Source organism: Anastrepha ludens, chromosome 4 (assembly GCF_028408465.1).
Source record: "Anastrepha ludens isolate Willacy chromosome 4, idAnaLude1.1, whole genome shotgun sequence".
In the NCBI taxonomy this organism is placed as follows: domain Eukaryota; kingdom Metazoa; phylum Arthropoda; class Insecta; order Diptera; family Tephritidae; genus Anastrepha; species Anastrepha ludens.
Window position 1 is genome coordinate 29,935,921 of NC_071500.1, and position 27,462 is coordinate 29,963,382.

A 27,462-nucleotide genomic window follows, 5' to 3' on the forward strand; every position below is an offset into this window, starting at 1 on the left:
GCCCTCGAATTCCCTTTTTAATTTTCTTTAAATCTACTTGACCTCCGAAGAAATCTGAGTAGATCTAGTGGTGTCAAGGAGCCAAAGTAGTCGCTTCTTAACACATCAGTGCCAAAGACCTCAAGCCTGATTAGAGCGAAGGTTGGGCAGACACACAGAAAGTGGTTCGCTGTCTCATCCTCCTCTCCACAGGCAGAGTCCACTGTCTGAGATGCCCACCTTTTCCATGTTCTTTGCCCATAGAAATTGGCCCGTCATCAGTACAACCAGCCTCCTACAGTCCCTTCTGCTTAGTGACCGGAGGAACTGCGGCAGTCGATCGGACCTGACAGGTAATATCAGTTTTGCCCATCTGCAGCCTCTCTGAGCCTGCCAAGCTCGCTTGTGTGTTAGCGTTGCCCGTGGCTTTGATGGCTGCGGAAGGGTTCCGGACCAAGAAAGTAGGCCTCGCAGCCCAAAGAGCTAGAGATTTCATTATCCGCCCATGTTAGCATCAGGCTATTATGTCTACCGACATACTTCAGCCTTTATTTACAGGATTCGACTACCCTTGAAGTGGTTGGGGGGCTGTCTAAGGCCATGAGCGCAGCTTGGCTATCGCTATAGACACATTTAGATCTACCTCTCCATCTGTTTTCCACAACAAAGTTCATCGCTTCTTGAACAGCATACACCTTCGCTTAAAACACAGAGGCATGTATTCCAAGAGCAAAGACCAGTTTTGTTCTGCTGGACTCCACCCAGACCCCAGAGCCGGAGCCGTGCTCGGTCCTGGAGCCATCCCCGAAAATGCGAAAACAGTGTTTGCGGGGCTCATTTTCTGAGTTTGACCACAGTTTGGCAGCACCATACTGTATCTCTTGTCAAGCACGACTCTGGATGGCATGGAGTCAAGGGGCGTGGAGAGGATCGTTGGATCGAAGTCCAAAACTACTCTGTTGTCCAATGCCGGACTGAGTCGCATCAATTTCCATTATATTTCAGCCTGCAGAAGTCCTTCACGGCCTCTCCTTGGATGAAAACATCAAGTGGTAGACTAATCAGAACATCTAATGCCGGGCCTGAAGTAGACGGAAAAGCTTCGACGCAACAGATGGCCACAGTGCGTTGTAGTCTCGATAAGGTCCTCCTGACTCCTACGAGAGAGAGTCTACTCATCCAAACCACTGATACATAGGTGATAATAGGTCTTATCATAATCATGCAGATTCATAGGACCTTGCTAGGATGTCTTTGTTTCATATCCAGAGTTTTCTGCACTTTCCTACAAATGTTCTTAAGCGGAGGGCCTGTTACCAAACAGGCAACATCGTCCGAATATGCTTGGGCGTAGACCTCCGAGTCGTTTAAGGTGGTGAGCAAAGGATCGATCACCATGCCCCAGAGCAATAGAGACAGCACACCGTCTTGGGGACAACCTCTATTAACCCCGGATGACACCAGCAGATCTTCCTCTGCTCGGACGGAGACGATTCTTTGAGCCAGCATCGAACGAATCCAATTCACTAGCACCCGGTCTACGCCGTGTCTACTATCAAAAGTGGCATTATCAAACGCCCTCTCTATGTCTAAAAAGATGCCCACAGCGTAGTCCCTCCCGTCGATGGCCAGCTCTACTCTAGCAAGGTTTTGCAGTGCCGACTCGCAGGATTTTCCACTTTGATAGGCATGCTGAAATGGATTTCCTAAGTGATTCCAGCTTTGCAGGTGGGTCCCTTTTCAGGATCCTAACCAATTTCGCCGTGCTACTTAGAGATTCAATACCGCTGCAGAACTCCCTATAGGAGGCTCTTTTCAATTGTCGAATAAGTCTCTTGTTGTTCTTCTGAACATCACGGTATCGCTCCTAGTCCTTAGCAAGGTTAGTCTTGGGTGCCCGGTTTAGAAGTTTCTCTACCTAGTTAATGGGCTATTGAAGCTAGAATATTGGGAATATCCGTATGAAAATTTCACAGTATGTTTCTAAGAAATCGATGTTTTGAATTTACTAGACCACCGGGTCCCCTTAATCGACTGTTCGATTTTGATTTATGCAAATGGAATAGCCAAATGGCGCATAATTTTGTAGGAGTACTTTTTTAGAAGCGCTTGTTTGGGGTTCGAAAAAAATATAACATGGATGCTCTCTCAATTTAAAGAATAGTTTTCTTCTATAGACTTTGTCTCTTCCTTTCTAACCCAACTGTGAAGCTCTTTGCTCTAAGCTCTTTAAATTTTAGACTCTTCTTTTAACATTTATTTATTTATTTTTGGTTTTTGCTTATGCTTAGATTTATCATGCGAGGAGTAATCTCGGGCGGAAAACTTAGCTCGTGGCTGAACATTGAAGAATGAATGAGGGAAGCAGAAAGTGCTCTGTTCGCCTGCAAACTTATGCAGTCCACAACCTAAATATACTCATATATGGCGGCTATAGGAGCAATATTATTATATTACACGGATCAGTAGTTTAGAGGAAAGCTCTAGAGAGAGAATACAACATCAAATTACTTGGCAGAATTCAAAAATCAGCCTATGCAATAACAGTTGGTACAATCAGATCATGCCCTAGGGAGGCTCTTAACGCACTGATACACGTTATTCCGGTGTATCTACCTATCAAGAGGATAGTTACCATGTGGGCATTTACATTAAATGAAGCGGATCGCTGGGGGAAAAAAACGTGTGGTCATGCCAGTCTTTTGTTGTGACAAACTCAGTTCACCTGGGGGAGGACGGATTCCAAAGTTATTCCAACGATCACATTCAATAGGCCACTCTCTCTCCATCTCGGGAGGACTGGAGTAAGAGATTTTTGCTAAACAACTTGGACACTACACATGGTATAAGTTCTCATATACTTAGAGTTGAAATGTCTGTGCGTCTTCTCTATACTTGCAGTGTCTTTCAGGCGGAAGTACTGGCAATAGGGGAAGCTTATAGGCCACTAACTGCAGTCTTATCTGTCAAGTGGAATATCGCTAGTCCTTCGAATAGCAAAGCTGCAATTGAGGCATTGGATTAAGTTACAATAACCAAAGGGTCTCACCACCTTGAGTGCAAGCCGGAAAGTTATCTGTGTGCCGGGGCATCGGAACATTGAAGAAAACGAAAAAACTAATGAACTGGCAAGAGACGGATCTGCTGTGAATAACACTATTGCAGAATCGGAATTCACACTACTGAGTGTAATCCATAATGGAATTTCCTTAACATATACACATAACTCGGAATGCAGATGGACAATACCAGACTAGACAATACTGACAAATATGAAACGATGGGATGCTTGGAGGCTCACGGCAGTCATAACTGGCTTTTGGTTAGTCGGAGAACAAGCCGCCAAAATGGAAATTTTTCACAAGACACACTGTCATAGTTGTAAAAAACCAGAGAACAAAGGAAACGATTTTCTATTTTCTCTGTGAATGCTCTGCTTTATGGAAGGTGAGAATGCCAACCCATGGCAAACTACTGTTCGAGAGTCTCGCAACCAAACTAATAAGGTTATTAAACCGCACAGACTGGATATAGCCATGCCGTAAAGAACCGATAAATAATTTGGTAGCGTGGATGTTGCAACAAAATGGGACGGAAGAGCTCTCTGCGAGCTGAAGTGTGAGTCGATTGGCTAATCTTCTGGCTGTCTGTTCCGATTGCCGCTTCTCGATGTGGGACATGTTCTCGTTTCGTATATAAAAGACTAGAAGCGTGTCTTCCATCTATCGCACCCAGCTTGATGGTGAAGCTGAACGGAAAGTACTTGGCGGCGAAGTCTCTTCCTACCATAAATCCAACCGCAAATTCCGTCTCCTTTACAAGGCAACTATAGTAAACGTCCCAAGGTCTAATGTTATTCTTGCCTCGCCATGCCCACCACATCTCGGGCGTGGCGGCAATTTCAGCCCTCACTCTTAAAAAATAATATAAAGAATTGGAGCGTACACTCCTGTTAGGTGTTTGGCCGAGGTCCTCTCCTAGTTGTGGCGTGTATCTAATGTTGTTCCCTTACTCTTACGAAGACATCAACCAGCCGGGCATAGTCACCTTTCCCATTAAGGGAGAGTCACTGGGCAATTCAGGTGCATGCCCTTAGTTCGTTTGTCGTGGTCGTCATCAGAGTAGGCAGTTCTCATCCAAGGCTTTGCTACGTGGCGGGCCCCGAACTCAGCGCACAACCAGACATCCCGTGCTGTTTTCCTTCTCTTAGTACTAGCTCGCTCAGAACCGAGTGTTCGATAGCTACCCAGCGGATACTTACGCGAAGCCCGGAGGTGGTGAGCTGTTTGAATCGCAAGCAGAATGGCGAATGGCGTTAGAGATTTTCTCCACTTGTGTGGACGTCTACACACGCGAGCAATCTAGAACTGAATTCATTCACTATTCGAATTTGGTAGGTATACGTTTTTTCTATTTTTGTAGACCGCACACATTTTTGTTCGCCTTTAAACTCATACCCAATATTCAAAATTTATTGGTTTGTAACGCGAGCGAACCAAGTCGAATAAATACCTATGAGTGCACCATATATAAACATCAAAAGTAAATACCTAGCTTGTATGTATGCGCATATGTGTGCTGTGCATCGAGTTTCAGGTTTGTTGAAATGGCAAGCAATTCTGTATCAGGTACCACGGCGAGTGAGTGCCTAATACTTGATAGAGCTGTTACCTGCTTGAAACAAATAAATTTCCATTGAAGGTGTGAATAAGTGGATGCTCATAGTGAATGCGAAGTGGAGGGGCTGCGCAATAACTCTAGAAAACAGAAATAGAACTACTACAAACAAACCTTGCAGATGAGTTTCGAGTTACAAAGCTGTTCGGACATTGAGTGAAATATTTACTCGCTGAAGTGCAGTATCCTGGAAAGTATTGCATTTCAACAGATACCTGAATGTATAGTATTTCGTGTGTATATAGGTACATATATATATACTATCCTATATGTATGTATGCGACCATGTACGTATACTAACTATGTTCCTTTGGCACTTTGCGTTTACTTTGCCAACACTTCGTTTGTTAGCACTGCTGGCGTTTGATGTTAACACCCAGCTGTCAGTATGTTGCACGTTCACCATTTGCAACTCAGTGTGAAATTCGTAGTTGTCGGTTGGTATTAATGGCACATTAGTTGGCTGTGAGAGCTGTGGTAGTGTTAACGTTTGTTTATTTTCACACAGATTATGGGTGTTTGTGTGTTGTATTTGCTTTAAGCAGAAAATCAGTTATTTTTTCTAATTGAATTATGTATTTCAAATTTGAATGGTTTTGATAATTTAATTAAAATTGATAGTCAGAGCATAATCCTGCCTACACAGTGCAAAGCAAAGAGAACAAACAAAGCAGAAATAACAAGTTCTGACGAGGGCTTATGCTATGCCTGGCATACACGACGTATTTACTGTACTGTTTTGAAGCTTACGTCTGACATTTTGCTTCTTCATAGTTCCTTTATCTCAGGGTCACGGCAAGAGGTCATCAACACTTTTTCAAGCGTGCGTCTCTGATTGTACTATATTTAGGTATCCCGTGCTGTGGCCCCTTCTCTGTTGGTTTCACTTTAGTGATTGGCCGAAGATCGCGTTCAATGGCTTCCGCGGGACATGACCAACTCAGTAAATGGTAGGTAGGTAGGTGAAATGGTTGAAGTGCACCTGGCACTCGTCAAGTAGCACTTAAACGCCATCTTGATACCATTATGAGACCTCCAACAGGCGGATATCTAAAGCCAACCAGATCTGTTGATATAATGGAGAAGATTGATTGGATTTAGGTGGGCGCACTGCCCCAGGCTGTGGAAGAAAGGAGCTCCCAGTGACCTTAGTCATCTAGCTGCCAGACTCGGATATTTACCGAGAAAATGCTCTAGAGTCTCCTTCTCTGAAAGGTCCCCACAGCTTCTGCAATGCGGGTTAATCCTAGCTTTTCCGCGTGTGTGCCGAACATCCAGTGACCGGTAAACACAGCTACGAGTTTGGAAATTGAATGGCTAAGAATCCAAAGAACTTTCTGAGTCCTTCGTATATCGTATTGGGGTCAAAGGGATTTCGAAATAGCACTTGAAGAAATGGAGCCCCATCTTTTCTGTGCTTTCCTGGGAAATAATTTGTGTAGTTCCCCTTTAACAACTCTCAAAGGGATGCCAATGACCGGGTTGGAGGTCTCTGAGGCCAATTCAGACCCCTTCCTGGCAAGCTTATCAGCAATTTCATTTCCCTCTATGTTTCTATGTCCTGGAACCCAGATCAGAGAAAGGTTACCTGCACATCCAAGAGATTTGATTTTCTCCTTACAGGAGTTTACTAATTTCGTTCTGACTATCGTAGAAAATGTTAATATCTCCCTCACTCCCGCGTTCCTTAAGCATTTTGCATGCCTGCAAGATCGCAAAGACTTCTACTTGAAAAACACTAGCAGTATTCGGCAGTTTAAAGGAGATAGATAAATTGGCTGATTTAGAGAAAACCCCTGCTCCGACTCCCGATTTCATCTTGGAACCGTCAGTGAAAACAGAGGTTTTAGCTTCAGTGCAGATTTTCCCCTCGATCCAATCTTGCCTATTTGGAAAGATTGCTCTAGCACAACCCTCAAGCTTTAGTTTGCGGATAGAGAGCTCTGTTCGAAGTTCGGAGAGATACGGTGTTAACTGCCCGAAAATACTACCATGTCCCTTGAGAGATTGCCTCCAGAGGCTGATCTCCTTTAACCTGATTGCACTTTGAGCTGCGATGGAAATGACGGAAAAGTCGATGGAAGTAGGTGCAAAAGGACATTCAGGGGATCACTGAGGCAAGTTTTACATGCTCCGGTGATGCCAATGCATGCAGTTCTTTGCACCCCTTTGCACTCAGTAAATGACTACGGAAATATTTTCTCGATATTCGTATTTTCACCCCGAAGTTCAGTATTACCAAAATATTCACAATACGCCAAATCTTGGAAAAGACCCATGGAAGGAGAATCGACACACACCATCTTTTCGTCGACTTCAAAGCTGCATTCGACAGTACGGAAAGGAGTTACCTGTATGCCGCTATGTCTGAATTTGGTATCCCCGCAAAACTAATACGGCTATGTAAGATAACGTTGCTCAACACCAGCAGCGCCGTCAGAATTGGGAAGGACCTCTCCGAGCCGTTTGATACCAAACGAGGTTTCAGACAGGGTGACTCGCTGTCGTGTGACTTCTTTAACCTGATGTTGGAGAGCATCGTACGAGCCGCAGAACTTAATCGCTCAGACACCATATTTTATAAGAGCGTACAATTGTTGGCGTATGCCTATGATATTAACATCATCGGCCTTAACAACCGCGCTGTTAGTTCTGCTTTCTTCACACTGGATAAAGAGGCAAAGCGAATGTGTTTGGTGGCGAACGAGGACAAAACGAAGTACCTCCTGTCTTCAAACAAACAGTCGGCGCACTCGCGTATCGGCACCCACGTCACTGTAGACAGTTATAATTTCGAGGTTGTAAAAGACTTCGTTTATTTAGGAACCAACATTAACACCGATAACAATGTCAGCCTTGAAATCCAACGTAGAATCTCTCTTGCCAACAAGTGCTACTTTGGACTAAGTAGGCAACTGAGCAGTAAAGTCCTCTCTCGACGAACAAAACTAACACTCTACAAGACTCTCATCATGCCCGTCCTAACGTATGGCGCAGAAGCTTGGACGATGACAACACCTGATGAAGCGACGCTTGGAGTGTTCGAGGGAAAGATTCTGCGTAAGATTTTTGGACCTTTGCACGTTGGCAACGGCGAATATCGCAGACGATGGAACGATAAGCTGTATGAGCTTTACGGCGACATAGACATAGCGAAGCGAATAAAGATCCAGAGGCTTCGTTGGCTGGGTCATGTCGTCTGAATGGATACAAACGCTCCGGCTTTGAAAGTATTCGATACGGTACTAGCTGGTGGTAGCAGAGGAAGAGGAAGGCCTCCTCTGCGTTGGAAAGATCAGGTGGAGAAGGACTTGGCCTCACTTGGTGTGCCCAATTGGCGCCGGTCAGCACGAGAAAGAAACGACTGGCGCGCTTTGTTAATCTCGGCCAAAATCGCGTAAGCGGTTATAGCGCCAATTAAGAAGAAGAAGAAGTTCAGTATTATTAGGCCGCCAAAGCTTAAGGATTTTTCGAAGGCACTTCGACACGAATTTTATTGCTATATTTGAGAGAGTATCAGTCAGCAATAAAATTTCATAACCATTTGTACATAGTAATGTATAAATACGAAATTAGAAGACATTTACCTCTGAGGTATAAAATATATTAATCGTATTTATTAACTCGCGACTTCCTTCGTACGAGAGTATTTTTTTCCTTTCAAGGAAAATAGAAAATAATATTTAATAAATAAAATAAATGTTAAATATTTTCATAGTGACCCGAAAACGCCCCAAAATGAAAAAAAAATAAAAAATTTTGATATTTTTTTTCTTAATTTCTGGTAAAATTTTTTGGAGGTTTGTGAATCGAAATTAGAAGTAGCCTCCTCTCAGTCGATATTATCGATAGTAGTAGTAGTAGTAGTTACATATATATATATATATATATTTGAGAAGCTCAAAACATGTTTACAATTATTTTTGTTTATAATATACCTAAATAAATATTTATGCTCATACGACATCACAATTCGTCGTCTCTCATTTTCTTTACATAAATATTAGATTGGGGAAGAAGTTCTTAGCGTTTTTACCGAAGCCTTTATTTAAACAAAAAAGTAAGTTAATCTATTATATATTCGCCGTTACTGTTTAGAACTTCTTCCAACCTCTCGACCAATTTGATGATGCCGTGCCGCCAAAAATCGGCTGGCCAGGTGTTAAAGAAGTTGTTGAGCCAGTTTTTAAGGAACTCTTTGATATCGGAGGTAACGATCTTTATATGGTTTGACAGGGAGCGGAAAAGATGGTAAACGGTCGGTGCAAGGTCTGGAGGATACGACGCATGCTGAAGGACCTCCCATTCAAGCTCTTGTAGTATGGCTTTGACCACTGGGCAAAATGAGTCCTGGCGTTGTCGTGACCATGTCGATCAGATCTTTTCATTCGATAGCCTCATTCACGCGATGTAGCTGGGCAATGTAGAGCTTCCTGTTGACCGTGGCATTTATTCCCGAGCAATTCCGAGTTCACCATACCCTCCGAGTCCCACCAAACACATATCATGATCCACTTTGGATGACTGACTTTCGGGTTTGGCGTATCTTCGGGAGCTCCACCCACTGCTTTCTTCCCTTCATATTGATGTATAGGCACCATTTCTCATCTCCCGTGACGATTTGGTACAAAATGCACTGTTTATGACCGCGTGTTGCTCGATGGCGGGCGAGATGCTGAGATGCAATTTCCAGGCGACTTTCTTTGTTTTTTTCAATGAGCTCATGAGCCACTTATGCTCCCAGGCTTCTAATTTTTCTGTGAATCCCAATGAATTAAGGTGTCTGAGAATCGTTTTACGATCGCAGTTCACTTTTTCGTCAATTCGCAACTAGCTTGGCGACCCTTTTCCTTCAAAAGTGATTTGAGACATTCTTCATCGAATTCAGAAGGTCTTCCGCTGCGGGACGTGATATCGACGTCAAAGTCGTAATTTTTGAGCTTTGCAAACCATTTTCGTGCTGTAGACTCGCCTATGACACGTCACAAATGTCCCGGGCTGCAACGGCAACTTTTTGACCTCGATGAGACGCAAAGGAGAGCAGGTGTTGAAAAAGTTGGTTTTTGACCCCTGGGTATTTCATTGCTAAGCTCGAAAACTAATAAAAAGTTAATATAACTAACTCAAAAATACAACTCAGAGCAGAAAGAGTTCTATCGAATGAATACAAATAGCAAAGAAGTCGTTGTAAAATGAAATAAAATATAAAACCGCTATGAACTTTTTCCCTAACCAACAGAATGTTACAATACAGAATTTTAGCAGCCGGAGCCTTGAACACGGAATATTGTACCATATAAATTTTGTCCCCATCCTGAAGCAGGGTGCAAGAGGGAATCTGAAATGGACCTTTGCGAAGGAGCCTTTGAGTTTTCAATTTCCACCGGAAAATTAATAATTTTTGCAAGTCGTCGTATGCCAAGCATATTCGACACTTGTGAAGTAGACAGCGCCGGTATAGAAACAGATAAGCAATGGAGGGCATAAAGGTCCAAATTACGATATTCAGCAATCAAAATCATCTTATTTTTATTTAGAAAATAACTGATTAAAAAATTTATTTACTGAAAAAAAAAAATTATTATTATTTAGTTTTTGCATATACGGTATAAAGAAATTCCCAGCGCTAGAGTCTTGAAAGTTTAGAACCTCCGAGAGCAAATTAGCATTTTTAGTCATAACACAAATTAAACTACAACATTTTCTTTTTGGGATTATCTATAAATAAAATTGGGTATCATGTGCTATGCACATGTGAAAAATTTTCTTTGCCGTAGTTTGCCAACAATTTTATTGTTGCTTTTATTTTTCATAAATGATTTGCATAATTTTACTAAAGCGAAATGCCTAAAACTGTGGAAAATTATCTGTAAATAAATGCTTTAGTTTGCATGAGTTCTGCATCAAAGAAAACACCACCAAATTGTTTGCAACAACAAATTTTTTTGCTATGTTTTGCAAAATATGCAAATTTTCCAGCAACATCAAACGCACACAGCCTTACGATTCAAAACACTGCGGCTGCTGTATGACAGCAGGGAGGCATAAAAAGTAGTCGAAAGTGGAGGGAGGAAGTGTGTAAAATGTACGAAAAAAGCAACTTAAATTCCGTACTTCCGTCTTTGAACTCTTGTAAATGCGTTAGCACAAAAATTTAAATTTTTTCAAAGCTTACTATGGAATTCGAAATGTAACATGCCAGGATGAAAAGTGTGTACGGCAAAATGTTACCACATCTGGTGGAAGGATTTGGGTTGTTTGCTAGTGGCAGTAAAAATGTATTATACAATATAAAAATGAATATAAATGTGTTTGTGTATTCAAAGTCCATATCAACGTCGAATATGGTCACTTAGTCAAATCCATCAAGGACATATGCAAATACGTCAACAGAGCAGACGGTGTTGGCATAGTTAGGTTAAAATGGTTGCAAAAAGTGTAGGCACACTTCAGCGAGCAAATCAAATTCGTCATTTGTGATACCATAGCAAAAGAAGTAAGATGGATACGGTATAACTTGAATACCCTGCGCGAGGAAACTCTACAGCCACCCAGGCAACTGGACTTCTGTATGGAGGATCAACTGGCAGTCCTAACACCAGAACCGGATGCGGCGGGCCAATCACCTACCAATCTTAAAACAACAAAATTACTGAAATCGCTATGAAGAATGCTATAAGAACTAGAGTGAAATTTCCTGGTGACTGCAGCGCCGGCTTGCAGATCCTAATTACGCGGATGATATGTACTTACTATCACATAATTTTTCAGACATGGCAATGCATCTCCAATCGGAACAGGAGGCCGCCGCTAAAATTCGGCTAGTTTGCGACACCTACAGTACAATACGCGCCGGTTCTTGATCGATGGTACACAGCTGGAGGAGTTACAATCTTTTTGCTATTTGGGCAGTATACTTTCGGTGCAAGGCGTCTCGAGCGAGGCCATCAAAATCCACATTAGGAAAGCTCTAGCAACATTTGGCTCCCTACGTCCATTCTGGAAAGCATCACATATTGCGCATCGCACAAAGCTGTGGATATTTGTTTCTAATGCCAAATCATCTTTACTCTATGCTTCCGGTACGTGGAATGCAACAGCGACCGATATAAACGCATTGCACGTTTTCCCTCCAGTATTCCTTGAGATTTGCAGAAGAAAAATGAGCTGGGGTGGTTACGTCCTTCGTAGATAACATGACGACTTAATAGGGGCCGCTATTTAGTGGAATCCCCTAGGCAGCCATAGACGAGGAAGCCCATCGAAAACTTGGAGACGATTCTTGGATTCGGAAATGGGCGCCGTGAGTTTTACCTTGAATGAAGATAAGAGACAGGCGCAGAACAGATCTGGGGAAAGGGGGGTCAAGATGCCTAAATCTTAACCTCGCGAGAGCAGTGCAGCTAAGGAGAAGGTGCTGAGACTCGCTTAAGGGACTCGAAGTAATATCGAGTCTCACAGCATGCGTACCTCGTGGATAGTGTCCAGTAAGTACACCTACTAAATTCAAAGGCGGAGATTTTGTTAACTTCAGAAGATCCCTCGAACACCTCCGATCGACACGTGATAAGAAAAAAATAGCAACCTTACAATTTCGCGTATTTGCCCAGCACTCGATGAGCTGACGCGAAACCCCCCTTCCAGAAGACCGCAGATGGTCAAGGCGATCTCAACCCTCTCCTTTCGCCAGAAACTACCTCATAGCCCCTTGTCAGATAAACCTTATATCAAAGAATTTGGATGCAGTTGAAAGTGAAGACCTTCCCTGATCAATTTTGGGTGCACCGTCATCGAGCCCAGGGCTCTAATTGTCGCTTGGTTATCGCAGTGGATATTTACCTTCGTGGCAGTTATTACACAAGTGGCAATTGTTTGTGTTGATAGATCTGATGCGCGAAACAATGAGGTGAGTCGATGTACCAATGAGGCTGTTTGGCGTATTTGAGCACTTTTGAGTTTCCCCAGTGTTCTTCTTGAAAACGAACAAACAGTCTAATTCATGGCGGGCACTGCACGAAATGCTGTTGCAAAACCAGCCTACAAAACCTTTACAACATTTTTCACAAAGCCTAATTTATCACATTTCCAGGTAATTTTGTTTGATTTGGCGGCTGGTGCCGAATTACATTCTTCTCTATGTTTATCAAAGTAGTCAGGGGACTGGCCCATGTTATGCGGGCAGCCTGGCCCCACACCTCTTTTTCACGACTAAGAACTTATTTGATTTACTCTTCTACTTGCGATATAAGAAAGTACATACATTAAAAAACGAAAAAAAGAGGTTGTCTGTAAAGTCGGTTTACTGCCGATAGTTTAAGGTGACAGCGTCATAAGAAAATACTCATGTAATGGTTGCAATTTTCAAAACAAAATTTTAATTTTATTTGTTTGATAGATATTTTGTATGGATATAGAGAAGGAGGTAAATGGAATGGCAATGGAATAGGTCAAGTTACATTTAAGCAAACGTCAAAAATTACGAAACATTTATCAAATTCATGAAAGATCTGCTCAATTTCGATTATGCATCTGACGTTAATAAGTCATCAACACTAAGAGGCAACATCATCGATTTGCCTTTTTCAAGACACATTACCCTCGAAATACTATCATCGTCCTATTCTCAACAGAGAAATAGTTCATTACCATGCACACTACCATTTGCAAATACAAATATGTGAATTTATATAAGTATGCACATATACATACATACATATATGTGCTCACTCAAGTAGAAGAGAGCCAGATGTCGAACGTTGCCGAACGCGGGAGCCATGTGCCTCTTTGTCGTTCGTTCGCGTTCTCGCTTGCAGTTCAAGCAAGGTAACGACGCTTAAGCAAGATAACGACGATTGAGCAAGATAACGACACATTTTTTCGTGCGTGCAGCCGGCTAAATCGAACTATAAGACGTCATCCCGTCAAAAAATTGCGCATTTCTTTTATTCCTCAAGTATGTAGGAATATGCTCGATTAACATTATTTTTGTACTAACCTGAACGACATCGCCATGTTGGCCACCTGCGGCAGTAAACGTCAGTACACAAACATACGGTAGTCGATCCTGTTTGGGTCGGTACAGCTCCAAGGAGTAGGTTAATCCGATGTCTCCATAGTAAGTACGATTACAACCTGCAATTGTTCGAAAAAAATAATAATTGTTACAATAAGTAAAAGTTAAAAACCCAGTGGCTGGTGGCAGAAGTACCACTCACAATTTAATTAATTTTAAGAAATTACTAAAACTCCGCTGTAAGTGCACCTCACAATGTCAAGAGACATGCAAAAGAATAGCAACGGAATTTCCAATTAGCTTGTATGTGCACACTTCCTTAAGACTACTTATGCAAGTAAATGTAAGGAAAAGAGTTTGAGTTGATAGCCGCGAAAGACGAAGATTAAAGCTGTCATCACACTTCGCCTGCAGCCTCTTCCATTACTTCTTTGTCGTTTGCCTTTTATTAAATTGTGACCAAAGTTGTTGACATTCATTACTTGTCTAGTTGCTTGGCCGCGATCTCCCTCTGTGCTGGTTGCTACAATCCTTTGCACTATCGCTTGTCACTGTGTGCCAGCAGCATTGGAGGTGGTATATAATCGGATGGAAGACAATGCAACTGTTGTAGCCACATTGGCTGCTTAAGTAGCATCGCTGTTTGACAACTGCAGTTGCTTCGGTTGAGTGTCTGTGCTGTTGCATGCACCACAGCCGCAACAGGCAACTCAAGCAACTGCAACGACCATTGTCATTAATGTGGTTTTATGTGACTATTTCGGTTTGCTGTATTGTTTTACTTTTAGTCATCTACTCGTAAGTTATTTCAGGCGAAGCTGCTTGCTTTTGTCATAATTCACAGATGCAGGAGCCTTCCTTGTGCTTGTGATTCTTCAAGACACCATCTATACGTTGCAAGAGCAACAAGTAAGGAAGTGCTAAATTTGGTCCGAATAGAAATTTATAAACACGCGCACATTTTATTAAAATCGAATAAGGGCTGATAATTCTTGGAATCAAACAAACTCGTAGCGGAGATAGGGATAAAAAAAAAAGCTTGGGAATGTGTTCGTGTGCTGGGGATTGGCAATAAATAGCAATTGAGCGGTAGAGTGAAACCTTCGCTCTTCTGTCGAAAAGGCGGCTCTTTAGGTGATTGCACAAAGAGAAATAGCAGCGGTTCGCTAGTAACTTAAATCCTTTGACGATTTCAAAACTATAACTACCGATGTTTTTGCATTTGACCCACATTGTGCCTGACATAGTCCGAAGAAGTTGACCAAAGAGCTTCAGTTTTGGCTTCATTTATTTGCAAGCCCATATTTTTTGCTGCTCTTTCTATACTTTACAAGGCTTCTTTCAGGTTAGGCAGCAATGATGCAATAATGTTTATGTCGTCCGCGTACGCCCGAACCTATTTAAATAAAATAGTTCCCCTTTTGCTTACGCTTGAATCTCTGACAACCTTTTTCAATCGCAATATTAAAGAAGGCACATGAGAGTCCATCCTCTTGCCAGAGTCCATTCAGGATAGCAAACTCTCGCTACAGATTTTTTTTGGACTCTTACGACGTTCCTTAGATTGGTCATAGTCATCCGCTTCAAGCGTATTAGCTTATCGAGAATACCGAACTCAGCCATGGCTGAGAAAAGCTGCTTTCGAATTGTTCTGTCGTAAGTTGCTTTGAAATCTACGAAAAGATGATGAATGTCGTTCCGACTCTGGTGTCTACGTAGAATTCAGTGGGACATAACTACACTTTACTCTTAGAATGTACGCGTCTGTGATTCTAGCGGAGGTGAATACTGTTCAAGAAGCGGTGAACTTTGTTGTGGAAAACAGATGGAGAGGCAGATCTTTATGTGTCTGCAGCGACAGCCAAGCTGCGCACCGACTGTCGCAGATCGTTCTGTCATTAAGCAGAATGGACTATAGGCAGCTGGTTGGACTGATAACGGGCCACTTTCTATGGGCAAAGCACATGGAAAAGGTGGGCACATCAGACAGTACACTCTGCCCAGCATGTGGAGACGAGGATGAGACGGCGAACAACTTTCTGTGCGTTTGCCTGACCTTCGCTCAAATCAGGCTTGAGGTCTTTGACACTGATGAGTTAAGAAGCGACTACTTTGGCTCCTTGGCATCACAAGATGTACTCATATGCGCGTACGTCTTTATCTATCTCGAACCCTTTCTGCCGTCACAGTCGGTTCTACGCAAACGGAACGACCGGGAACAATCCGGATTCATATCCGGTTAAGGACTGCCAGTTCAGCAGCATTCCCCGTATATGTATGGGGAATATTCAAGCTGCTATAACCACAACAACAATGTAACCAAAATTATAATGCAATTGTGTACAAGTGTCCGAGGGCATACAATTTATCTAAATCAGAATCCTTTAACGCTTAAATTACTGCTGCCTGCCTTGTTGGGCAAGATAGTGGCACCATCTGGACACTCGGATGCCCAGAACAATGGACGGATGAAATACATACATATGTATATTATCAAGCAATGTGCATATATAGGTATGCGTATAGGGTGTAAAGTTTGCGTGCACTGCGAGCTGATGAAGAGCGTAGACCACCGGAAAAAGAATGGTTCGCGTAATGTTGGCCCAAAGTGCCATTAAACTTCGGAATTACAATTCAAAGCGCGCCATTTCCGCCTTTTGTTTATTTTTCTTTAATCTTTTCCGTCGTTGTTGTTTTATTTCTCTTCATTTCTGATGTTACAATGAGATGACTCTTTTCAAAGTTTTATGAAGCGCCAGCGAAATGGTGTTTTGAGTTTTGAAATTGAAATTCTCAATGAAACTTTTACAAATTGCAAAATTAACGAGTTGAAATTTTGCAGCCACACACTTTCCGTGACAGAAGTGGTGTTATTGTGTCAGTGGGCGAAAAAAAATTTTTTTTTAGGATCGAATTCTAATAGTGCGGAAAAGTTGCACTGTTAGACTAATACATTGTGCCAAATTTCAGCTCAACCGAACCATATCTTCTGTCGCCAGCAGTGGCCTCAAATTTTGAAATTTCAATTTAAATTCTGAACAATTTTAACTTTTTTGAAAGCACTATTTGTTCTCCTACCGGTATATGTTAAATACAAATTTTATATGAGAAAGCCCACCGAAACAATTTAATTTACTACACTCCACTCTGTTTGTTTGATCAAGCAATACGTTTATGGAGCTCCCAGTAGCTCGTCCTTGTACTGCGAGTTGAACTGAAGTTACAGCAATTACTTTGTTACTTTGTCTATTTTTTCCTCCACTTTATTCGAAAGATATTGTTTTGTACATTTAATTATAATTTTTATAAAAAATTTATATGACGACAATGGCTTTAATCAAATTTCCCTAAGACAAACGTTTAATTGCGCATTGTTTGGAAGTTCAAAAGATTTGCCAGATCATGAACTACCAAGTTATGAAGATGTAATGAGATGTTGTTTTTTCAAAGACGGCAACTGGGAGTAGAGTCTTGAGGAAACAGAGAGCAGGCCTTTTCGATCATAGCCGGACCAGTTGCCAAGAAAATCATTTGTATTTATAACAAGGCTTCTATTCCCACAGTTTCACATTCACGCGTAATATAAAGGGTGGTTATGTTTCAAGGGCCCGTGTTTATTTTGAATAAAATATACTTTTTTTCTTAAATTATTATCATTTCTCTTTATTATGATAATATTGGTATGGCTCAATTACGTATGGAACAAAATATTGCCAATGACCGCAGCGGCCTCAGCGGCACACCTACATCCGATGGTCCAAATTTTCGATGACGCTGAGGCATAATTGAGGTTCTATGTCGGTAATGTGCCGAATTATCTCATCCTTTAGGTCTTGAATTGTTGCTGGCTTATCGACGTACACCTTTTCTTTCAAATAACCCCTAAGAAAGAAGTCCAACGGTGTCAAATCACATGATCTTGGCGGCCAATTGACATCGCCGCGACGTGAGATTATTCGGTCATCAAATTTTTCGCGCAAAAGAGCCATTGTTTCGTTAGCTGAGTGACAAGTGGCACCATCCTGTTGAAACCACATATCGTCCACATCCATATCTTCCAATTCGCTCGATAAAAAGTTCGTTAGCATCTCATGATAGCGAACATTGTTTACAGTAACTGCCTGACCGGCCTCATTTTGGAAAAAATACGGCCGAATGATGCCGCCGGCCCATAAACCGCACCCAACAGTCACTCTTTGTGGGTGCATTGGTTTTTCGGCAATCACTCTTGGATTATCATTCGCCCCAATGCGGCAATTCTGATAATTGACGAATCCACTGAGGTGAAAATGTGCCTCTTCACTGAAGATGATTTTCTTCGAAAATTGGTCATTCACTGTTGCCCGTTTTCATAATAAGCCTGAAAAACTTTAACGCGTTAGTCGATTGTTATTTTTTCAAACGTTTTTTTTTTTTTTTTTGAAGATTGAACATTGTCATTTATGAATGAAAAATAATATTGTTCAAATGACTGCCACGTCTGGCTTTACAGTAGGCCATTCGATCAACCCAATTTTTAAGCACATTTTCGATTGTTTGGGCTCCAATTTCATGAATGGCCACTTCGATTTCGTGTTTTAAAGCATCAATCGTCTCTGGATGGTTCGCATAGCATTTGTCCTTAACGGCTCCCCACAGAAAATAGTTCAGCGGGCTTAAATCCCGGCTCCGAGGCGGCTAATTGATATCGGAATTTCGGCTAATTATTCGGTTGTGAAAAACGGTAGCCAAAAGTTCGAGTGTAACTTTGGCTGTGTGACAAGTTGCACCGTCCTGTTGAAACCAAATGTCGTCCATGTCATTTTCTTCAATTTTTGGAAACAACTCGTTGAGCATGTCACGGTAACGCTCGCCATTTACTGTAACCGCGGCTCCTCGCTCATTTTCGAAAAAAAAGGCCCGATGATGGTGCCAGACCAAAAACCGCACGAAACAGTGACTCGTTGTGGATGCATTTGCTTCTCTACAGTAACGTGTGGATTTTCTGAGCCTATTGACGGAGCCACCGATGTGAAAATCAGAAAAGAAGAAGAAGATTCACCACTTTGGAAATAGGTTTTCAATATTTCCCAATTTTATTCAAGCGTATAGCGTCCCATTTGTGTTACTATTCTCAAAAAAATAGGTGGTTAAAAAAGCAAACGCTATATGGCCCACCCTGCATATTAAGATCAAAAGGGGAAACAAATTCGATCGTCAGTTGATCAAAGAAGAACATATTTTGATTTTATCTGAGCCTGGATCGCAATATTAAGCTCACGTTACACCGAAATCAGGCAGCGTTGTGGATATTACAGACAGCATTTATGAAGCGGTTATGAAAGAGGATGGTTTCGAGGAATTAACAATGGTAGGTCGTAATGGAACTGCAGTTAATACCGGACCAAAAGGAGGGATCTTAAGATGTCTGGAGGATAAACTGGGACGTTTGGAGGATAAACTGGGTGGATGTGCTGAAACAGGTATTGCCAAGACACGGCATGGGTTGAGGCCGCAGTTTCTGGGCCGTGCTAACCGGCGCCAATTGGACACACCAAGTGAAGCCAAGTCCTTCTCCATTCGGACGACATGACCCAGCCAACGTAGCCGCTGGATCTTTATTCGCTGTGTCTGATGTCTATGTCGTCGTAAAGCTCATACAGCTCATCGTTCCATCGCCTGCGATATTCGCCGTTGCCAACGTGCAGAGGTCCAAAAATCCTACGCAGAATCTTTCTCTCAAACACTCCAAGCGTCGCTTCATCAGATGTTGTCATCGTCCACGCTTCTGCGCCATACGTTAAAACGGGCATGATGAGAATCTTGTAGAGTGTTAGTTTCGTTCGTCGAGAGAGCACTTCATTAATCATTTGCCTACTTAGTCGAAAGCAGCACATGTTGCCAACAGAGATTCTACGTTGGATTTCAAGGCTGACATTGTTATCGGTGTTAATGTTCCGAATTAAACCAAGTCTCTTACAACCTCGAAATTATAATTGTCAACAGTGAAGTGGGTGCCGATACGCGAGTGCGCCGACTGTTTGTTTGAAGACAGGAGGTACTTCGTTTTGTCCTCGTTCACCACCAGACCCATTCGCTTTGCCTCCTTATCCACTTTAGAGAAGGCAGAACTAACAGCGCGGTTGTTAAGGCCGATGATGTCGATATCATCGGCATACGCCAACAAGTTTTAAAGTTGCTACAATGCTGATTTCCCTGAGAGTCATTCATGGTGTAGTCTTTGTCTCGAAAAATAGGAGGTTAAGCGAGAATTTATGTTATTAAGTTATTATAAGTAGACGCGAAAGCTTTACAGGCTTTTATATTTCCTAACTTTCTTGGCGTTGAAGTAATTTTCTAACTTTCATAACAGTCCATTCTCCAAGACTTTCTAAAAACGCTCTGAAAGTTCACTTAACAAATATTTGTAATATTTCAAAGCTCTTTAACTTTAAATAACGAAAATATTTAACTGGGGCTTAGTCGTTATGTAATTTGTCGCAAAAACGTCAACCACTGACAATTATGTGCACATTTTTGCGGACTAAAACAAGCAGCAATGAATTTGTTCTTGCTAAATAAAAATAATAAAAACAATTCCAGATAAATTAAATAGATATAGCCCGTGAGGTTTGCATGTACCTATGTATGTAAGAGTGTAGTTCAGAAACCCAACAAACTGTGAACAGAAAACAAGAGTTACAGCTGCGAATATATTTAAACATTTAATAACGGAGCGTGAGCCGGGCGCTGCTAGGCGGATGAGAGAAGGATCGTATCCAATATAGCCACCAACCAACCAAACAAACAAGCAACCAAACAACCTTCTAACTAAGCAGGCAACCAGGCGGAATTCAACAACGGGCAACCAAGTGCGAAAATAAATGAGTAAACAAAGTAGAAATGACAAACAAAATGCATGTAAATTTAAATTATTTTCACTTGTTCAACACCATCACAGCAGCATAAAAACAACAACAACAATTACTAACAACTACAATGGCAGGCTTGCAGAGAATGACGGAGGACCAAAGTACGCTGCAGCTTTGTGTCAGGTGACTAAAACATTGCCACATGTCGCATCACTATACAGAACCACTCGCACAGTCAGGCGCATAAGCTTACACTCGCAGTTTCATACATAAAATAAAATAATTTCTATTGTTTACAGGCTGACGTGGTATAGTGGTTGCAGGTGTGGCAACGTAGCCGTGGGGCACAAGACTCTGAATATGCAGCAATGGCTGCGGCGGTAAAGTGTTGTTGTGCGGTACGCAATTCATGGGTCTGGTGCTGCTACAGGGTGATGCCAAAAGACCGCAGATTTTGTTTTATAACTAAAACACAACAGAATTTCGCGAAATGATGTTTCCTATTTCACCGTTTTTTCTTAATCTATGCGAATTATTTATGTGGGATTCGTTTTTCGTTCAAATAAAAATCGAGTTTGCCCGTTTACAATCTTTATTTAATTTTATATTAATTTAATGTTACAAACGCGTCCGATGTGCTTCTATTTGAATGAATACTCGCTTTCTTAATGTTTTAGTTCCGAACCCTTTTCGTTCGGTTAGTGATGCCCATTACAATTACGTTCGTTCAATATGCAGAGATGCATTTACTTATGTTATAATCTAAAAGTTATGCCCACTTCTGGTGGTTCTTCGCTCGTCTGTCAATACCACATTTATGAAGCGCAAGATTTGTTTAATGGGACACCACGACTCCTCGGCAAATTTCTTTGCTCCTATCAAAATTACCCATCATTCTTTGGTTCATAGGTTCAGGTTGCATAGAGCATACTTTCGCATAGCTCCAGAGAAATAAATCTTGTGGCGTCAATTAGGGCTTTGTTTCATGCGCCAACTAATTCAGACCATAAAAAGTTCGTTATCATGCCATGATAACAGCCACCGTTTATTGTAATAGGACTATGAATAAGTTCGTGCGGTTTTTTTTCGAAATTTGAAACTTTATTGACGTAAAATGGTTACAAATTTAATATTCAAAATATTGTCCATCGCTTACTACTACTTTTTCCCATCTTTCTGGCAATTCACGGATTCCCTTTGTGAAAAATTCGGTCGGTTTTGCCGCAATCCACGAATCGATCCATTTTTTGACTTCATCGTAATTACGGAAGTGCTGGTCAGCCAGGCCATGTTGCATCGATCGGAAGAGATAGTAATCGGATGGCGCAAGGTCTGGACTATACGGCGGGTGGGGTAGGACATCCCATTTGAGCGTTTCTAAGTATGTTTTGACCACTTGTGCAACATGTGGCCGAGCATTGTCATGTTGCAAAATAACTTTGTCGTGTCTATCGGCGTATTGCGGCCGTTTTTCTCGCAGTGCTCGGCTCAAACGCATCAATTGTCGTCGGTAGACATCCCCCGTAATCGTTTCATTCGGTTTCAGTAGCTCATAATACACAACACCCAGCTGGTCCCACCAGATACACAGCATAACCTTCAGGCCATGAATATTCTGCGCCGACGTCGATGTTGAAGCATGGCCAGGGTATCCATACGTTGCCCGACGTTTTGGATTGTCGTAATGGACCCACTTTTCATCGCCAGTCACAATTCGATGCAAAAAACCCTTTCTTTTGTGCCGTTGAAGCAGTTGTTCGCATGCCATAAAACGGCGTTCAACGTCTCTTGGCTTCAATTCATACGGCACCCAATGGCCTACCTTTCGGATCATTCCCATGGCTTTTAAACGTTTGGAAATGGTTGATTGATCAACTCCCAAAGTTTTTGCAACCTCTTCTTGCGTTTGAGCCGGATCTTGATCGAGCAATTCCTCCAATTCGGTATCCATGAACTTTGGCGGCGCACCCTCGCGTTCTTCGTCTTCCAAGCCAAAATCACCACTTTTAAAGCGTGCAAACCACTTCTGGCACGTTCGCTCAGATAGAGCATGCTCACCATAAACTTCCACCAAGATACGATGACTTTCGGCTGCTTTTTTCTTCATATTAAAATAATGAAGAAGAATTCCCCGCAAAAACACATTATTTGGCACGAAATTCGACATTTTCAAGTGTGGTAAAAATATTGTTGTTTACGCTTCAAATAAAAAACTTATACTGACGTTTGTGCCTTACGACAGTAGCTCTCCAATGAATGTTTGGAAATGTGGATCGATGGAATAATAATCAAGTTACGCCATCTGTTGTAAAACCGCACGAACTTATAAATAGACCTATTAACACCGCAACCTGCATCGTTTTCAAAGAGGCATGGTCCGATGACGACGATAGCTTGAAAACCCTGTCATATAGTGCCTAGTTGTGGGTTCATAGTTTTTTCTTAAGTGACACGTGAATTTTCAGTACCCCAAAAGCGAAAATTTTGCTTGTTAAAGTATCACTTTAAATGAAAATGTGTCTCATCGCTCAGCAACTGAGCATCGCTTCATGTCTATGCCTGCCAAAGCCTGTAGTACCAATTGTTTCAGAAAAAGTTTCATTAACTTCACCCTGCATCACCCTGTACAAGTAAGCTGTTTGTGCAGCCACAAATCATATACAACGTTTATTATTCCGGTTGAAGTTAAAAACAAACGATAATTAATTTTTATTAAAACTCAAGTTTTGTTTAGTTGTTGCAGGTATTTCATTTAAATGTTACGAGCATTTTGCGTTATTTTTACCAAAGCTTCAACAGAGAATCTATGAGATGAGCTGATATTTTTTGCAACTGAAGTTTGTCGGTGTTAAATTTGCACAACGAGTTTTTTAATGGACCAACAACTACCAATGTGTGTCCGCCTCTGTTTAGCCCACATCGAGTACGGGGCGTATAATCAACTTTTGTGTATTTCCATTCAGTTTAACTTTTAACAAATTGTGTTGAATGAATTTTAATCTTTTAAATTAAAATAAGTTTAAATTTAAATAAGCTTTAAAAATATTGCGTCGCTTTTTATCTGCAACACCGTAACAGGTCGCCAGCGATTTTCACTCTACCTTTATTCCTCTTCACTGGCAAGGCAATTGTGCGCTCACACAATTTATTTTTATGATTTTCCAACATTTTTCAATTGCTGCAAACAGGCTTAATGCTCTGCTGTTTTTGTTTTTTGAAAAATTAAATATACTGAATATTCGAATCTTCAATCAGTTGGATCTGGTGGTGAACTAAATGCAAATGCCATATTTGCCAGTATTAAACTGATGATTATAAAAAAATTGTTAACGACCGTTTATTAAATTAACAGATTTTAGTGAATTTTCTTCAACACACTCAAAGTGCGGTTATTTTTTTCACAGCTGACGTCTCAGTAGATAGGATAGTAGTTGTGACTGACATACTCACTCGCGACTTACCCGGGCGCTGGACTTTTTGGTACACCCCAAATGTAGTGTCAGTGCCCTATATATTATATTTCTTTTAATAGTCACACCGAGCTTCTTAAAGTCCCTCATTTAATTTTTCATGTGCCATATATTTATAGAATCCAAAAGTTCCGAGGCAGGTGGTTGCAGATAAGTACGGTTTTGGCGTTAGAGCTTTCATAGCTGGTGCACCTAGTCTCCGCACATAGTAGATAATCCACTTGATTTCGGATAGTGTTGGACAAGATAGTTACGTAGAGTTTAGGTTAGGTTGTATCAGTTGTCCACTGTAGGGGAGACAGGTTCCTAACACATTATTATGCAGCATGGAAAACTTATCCTCATCTCTGTTAAAACCAATGTGAACTTTCTTTCATTGATCATTGAAATGATGTCTGTCTAAAATGGTGAAGCTCCGTCTGGATAGAGTAGGGTAGCGACACGGAAGATTCAAAATAAAGTCTTCCTCTTCCACATCTATACAGCCTATACAGAAGTCGCGTGTCTGAAAATCCAACCTCTGGGCATGCGTGCCTATTAGACAGTGCGCCATTACAACGGATCTTGTCGCATGTCATGGCTATGTTAGAGGTTGTCGTCCGTTTAGTGAGGCCCAGTGATTGACCGCTGTCACGACTTTTATTATTGCCTTCAGGTCACACCCAGCGATTCAGCCCGGACCTGAAATTTTGTAATATATGTTTCGGCTGTTTCTGCCCTTAATCCACGAAGTTTGCCTTTCATATATTGCGTCTAATAATGAAAACACAGTCAAATAATGACGGAAAGCCTTATTGCTTTTGAAAATATTCTCCTTCATCGTCAATGTGCTGCTGCATTCCCTTGAATAATTCTCAAAGTACTTTTGGCACTCAGAAGTAGATACCTCCAAAACGAGCTGTTTAAGAACTTTAACGCTTCTTCAGGCATTGTAAAAGTTTACCTTATATTATATTATATTTTTATATTTCGGAGCAAAAAGAAATCATTAGGTGCCCAGTCAGAGCTGTAGAGCGGATGACCCATTAATTCCATCTTTTGAGTGCTTAAATACTCTCTTGGGTTAGCCAATCTCTGAAGAGATCTGAGTAGATCTTGTGGTGCCAAGGAGTCAAGGTGTTCTCTTCTTAACACATCAGTGCCATGGCTTGCTACGGTAAGAAGACTGTAGTGGGACTAGGATGTAAAAATATAGAAAAAGCTCTCATTTAAACAAAAAAGGGGGAATATTTCAAAAATCTTCTTCTAAATTCTTCACTCCATTTCAAAATTTATAAAGTTTTTAAAGTGTGTATACAGTTTTTCAATTACACTAGGGTTTAGAAGTGCATCCATGATAATTATCCTGTGGCAGAGAAGTTTTTGGAAATGTTAAAGTGCTCTCTCTGCGCACCCGAATTGCCAATGTTATTATATAAAGAATGGAGTGGTCATGCTCTATTCGATCTAGGTCTACTATCTTTGGAATGCTAGGATATTTGAAATTTTAAAGGTCGAGCCAAGAAGCACCGAGAGATTTGGTAACTCTTAAAACACAAGGAGGAATGGAGAGAAGTAAGACAAGGAAGAAAATAGGATAGAATAGAGGACTATTCTAGAGGTAGTTAGACCTGTAAGAATTTTCCAGATTGTTTGATAAATCTGAAAATACCTCCTAGTTTGAGAGAATTAATTTTACTTGTTCTCATGACATCGGCACCTAATATTCGTACTCTTGCTCTAGCAAATACGGGACACACATAGAGAAAATGCTCAGCGCCGTCCGCTTTCTCTAAGCAGCACAGGTAATGCTCAATGATTCTAATGGTGGTCATATGTTGACCCCATGGATTGTGTCCTGTAATAATACTGATCATCAGCCGCACGTCTTTTCTTCCGAATATTTGAACAAAGTTCGAAAGTTTTCTGTTCGGGCTTGTCACAAAGCACTTTGCAGTTCTGCAGCGTTCTAGACCTGATCATCGCTCTTTATGTAAATTGCTTTCATAACTCCTGTGGGACTGATTTCGATTACTGGTTTTGGTCACTGAGGAGGACTCGCACAGATGGCCAATTCATCGGCAATTTCATTCCCTAGAACACCGCAGTGTCGTGGAACCCATATAAATACAAGACCCTGGAGAACTTATTCCGTCTTGCAACAGAATTAAGCTTCTTCTTACATTCTTTGAGGTTTGCTTTGCATTGAAGTAGAACCTAATGCTTTAGCGCGCACGACAGACATCACTCTCACCAACATAGAGGGAAATGAGAAAGCTGATGAACTGGCAAGACAGGGGCTTCCTGTAACAGGTCCGAAGCGGTAAAAATAGGCTATCTCCAAGGCGTACGCAAAAGGGAAATCTTCTTGCTACTCCAGAAGCAGGCCGTTGATGGATGAACTAAACGGATACCTGCAAAATAACTAAACAAACGAGGTCCAATTTCAACAAATCCATAACTAACGAGAGGTTTAGAAAGCCACTAGCAGTCATATTCAGATTAGGTCACCAATAACTGGTCACTGGCCTTTGGTAGACCATGTCAGGAAGATGGAGTGGCCGTATAACGATAGATGAGGAAGCTGCATTCAAGAAGAATCTAAGGATCTAAGTGTTTCGCTATGTGTGTGAGCGCCCAAGTCTGTGTGCTCTACGACATAGAATTCTGGGTGAATTATCGATGGGTAATTTGAAAGAAATTGCAGAAAAGAAAATAGACAACATAGGAAAATTCATAGTCAAATCAAGATGGTGCAACTAATGCAGCAAGCAGTGGTTCCATAAGTGGCCTATCAAAATTACACCTTTTGTGCTAATTGGATATGGGATATGCCACTCAGACAGCACCTTTACCCCCATCAGCATAGTTGGAAACCGCCATTACATAAGTACAAAAAAGGATAATTGAATTACGTGGAAATTTTGTCCAGGTATTTTTAATTACCAGTGACAACACTTTACCTGATTCAATTGGGCTATCGCTGCTGTTTGTAAATGTTTGTTGTTTTTATCAACAAAAAAGTATAGCTGATTGGCGTGTCGCTGCGGGTCTGAGTTTCATTAAATTCCTGCAGCCAGCGGCTGTGTTTTCTTGGAAACAATTACTACATAGCACGAAAATCAATTATATAATTAAAAATAAAATATGTTATTGAAATAAAAACTGTTTCAAAAAAGCGAAAAATTGTAAATGAAATTTGTATCCAATTAAATTCCATGCGATCGGAGAAATCCATCAAATGCAATTATACTTAAACACTTTTTAAAAATTCAGGACTCTGCTTGCATTTGTGCGCATTCCAAATTAATTACTTGTGGATAAATGTCGAGCTTGTAAATTACCAATTTAATTGACAGTACACAATGACATACAACAAAAGTCAATTACTTCGTCAAGCAATGTACGCTTCATACTTTTAACGCGAACCCTTTCATATACCTACATACATATACACATAGATACGCGTATGTATGTATATACACAAGCATAT

General features: G+C 41.3%; 1 protein-coding gene across 1 annotated transcript in view; it reads right to left on the reverse strand.

The window, feature by feature from the left end:
• Window positions 1-27,462, reverse strand: part of LOC128861436 (uncharacterized) — an 89,068-nt gene that overhangs the window by 48,379 nt on the left and 13,227 nt on the right. Inside the window, exon 2 of the mRNA XM_054099572.1 lies at window positions 13,652-13,788. Within this exon, the coding sequence (XP_053955547.1) occupies window positions 13,652-13,788 (137 nt within the window). The remainder of the gene's footprint in view (window positions 1-13,651; window positions 13,789-27,462) is intronic.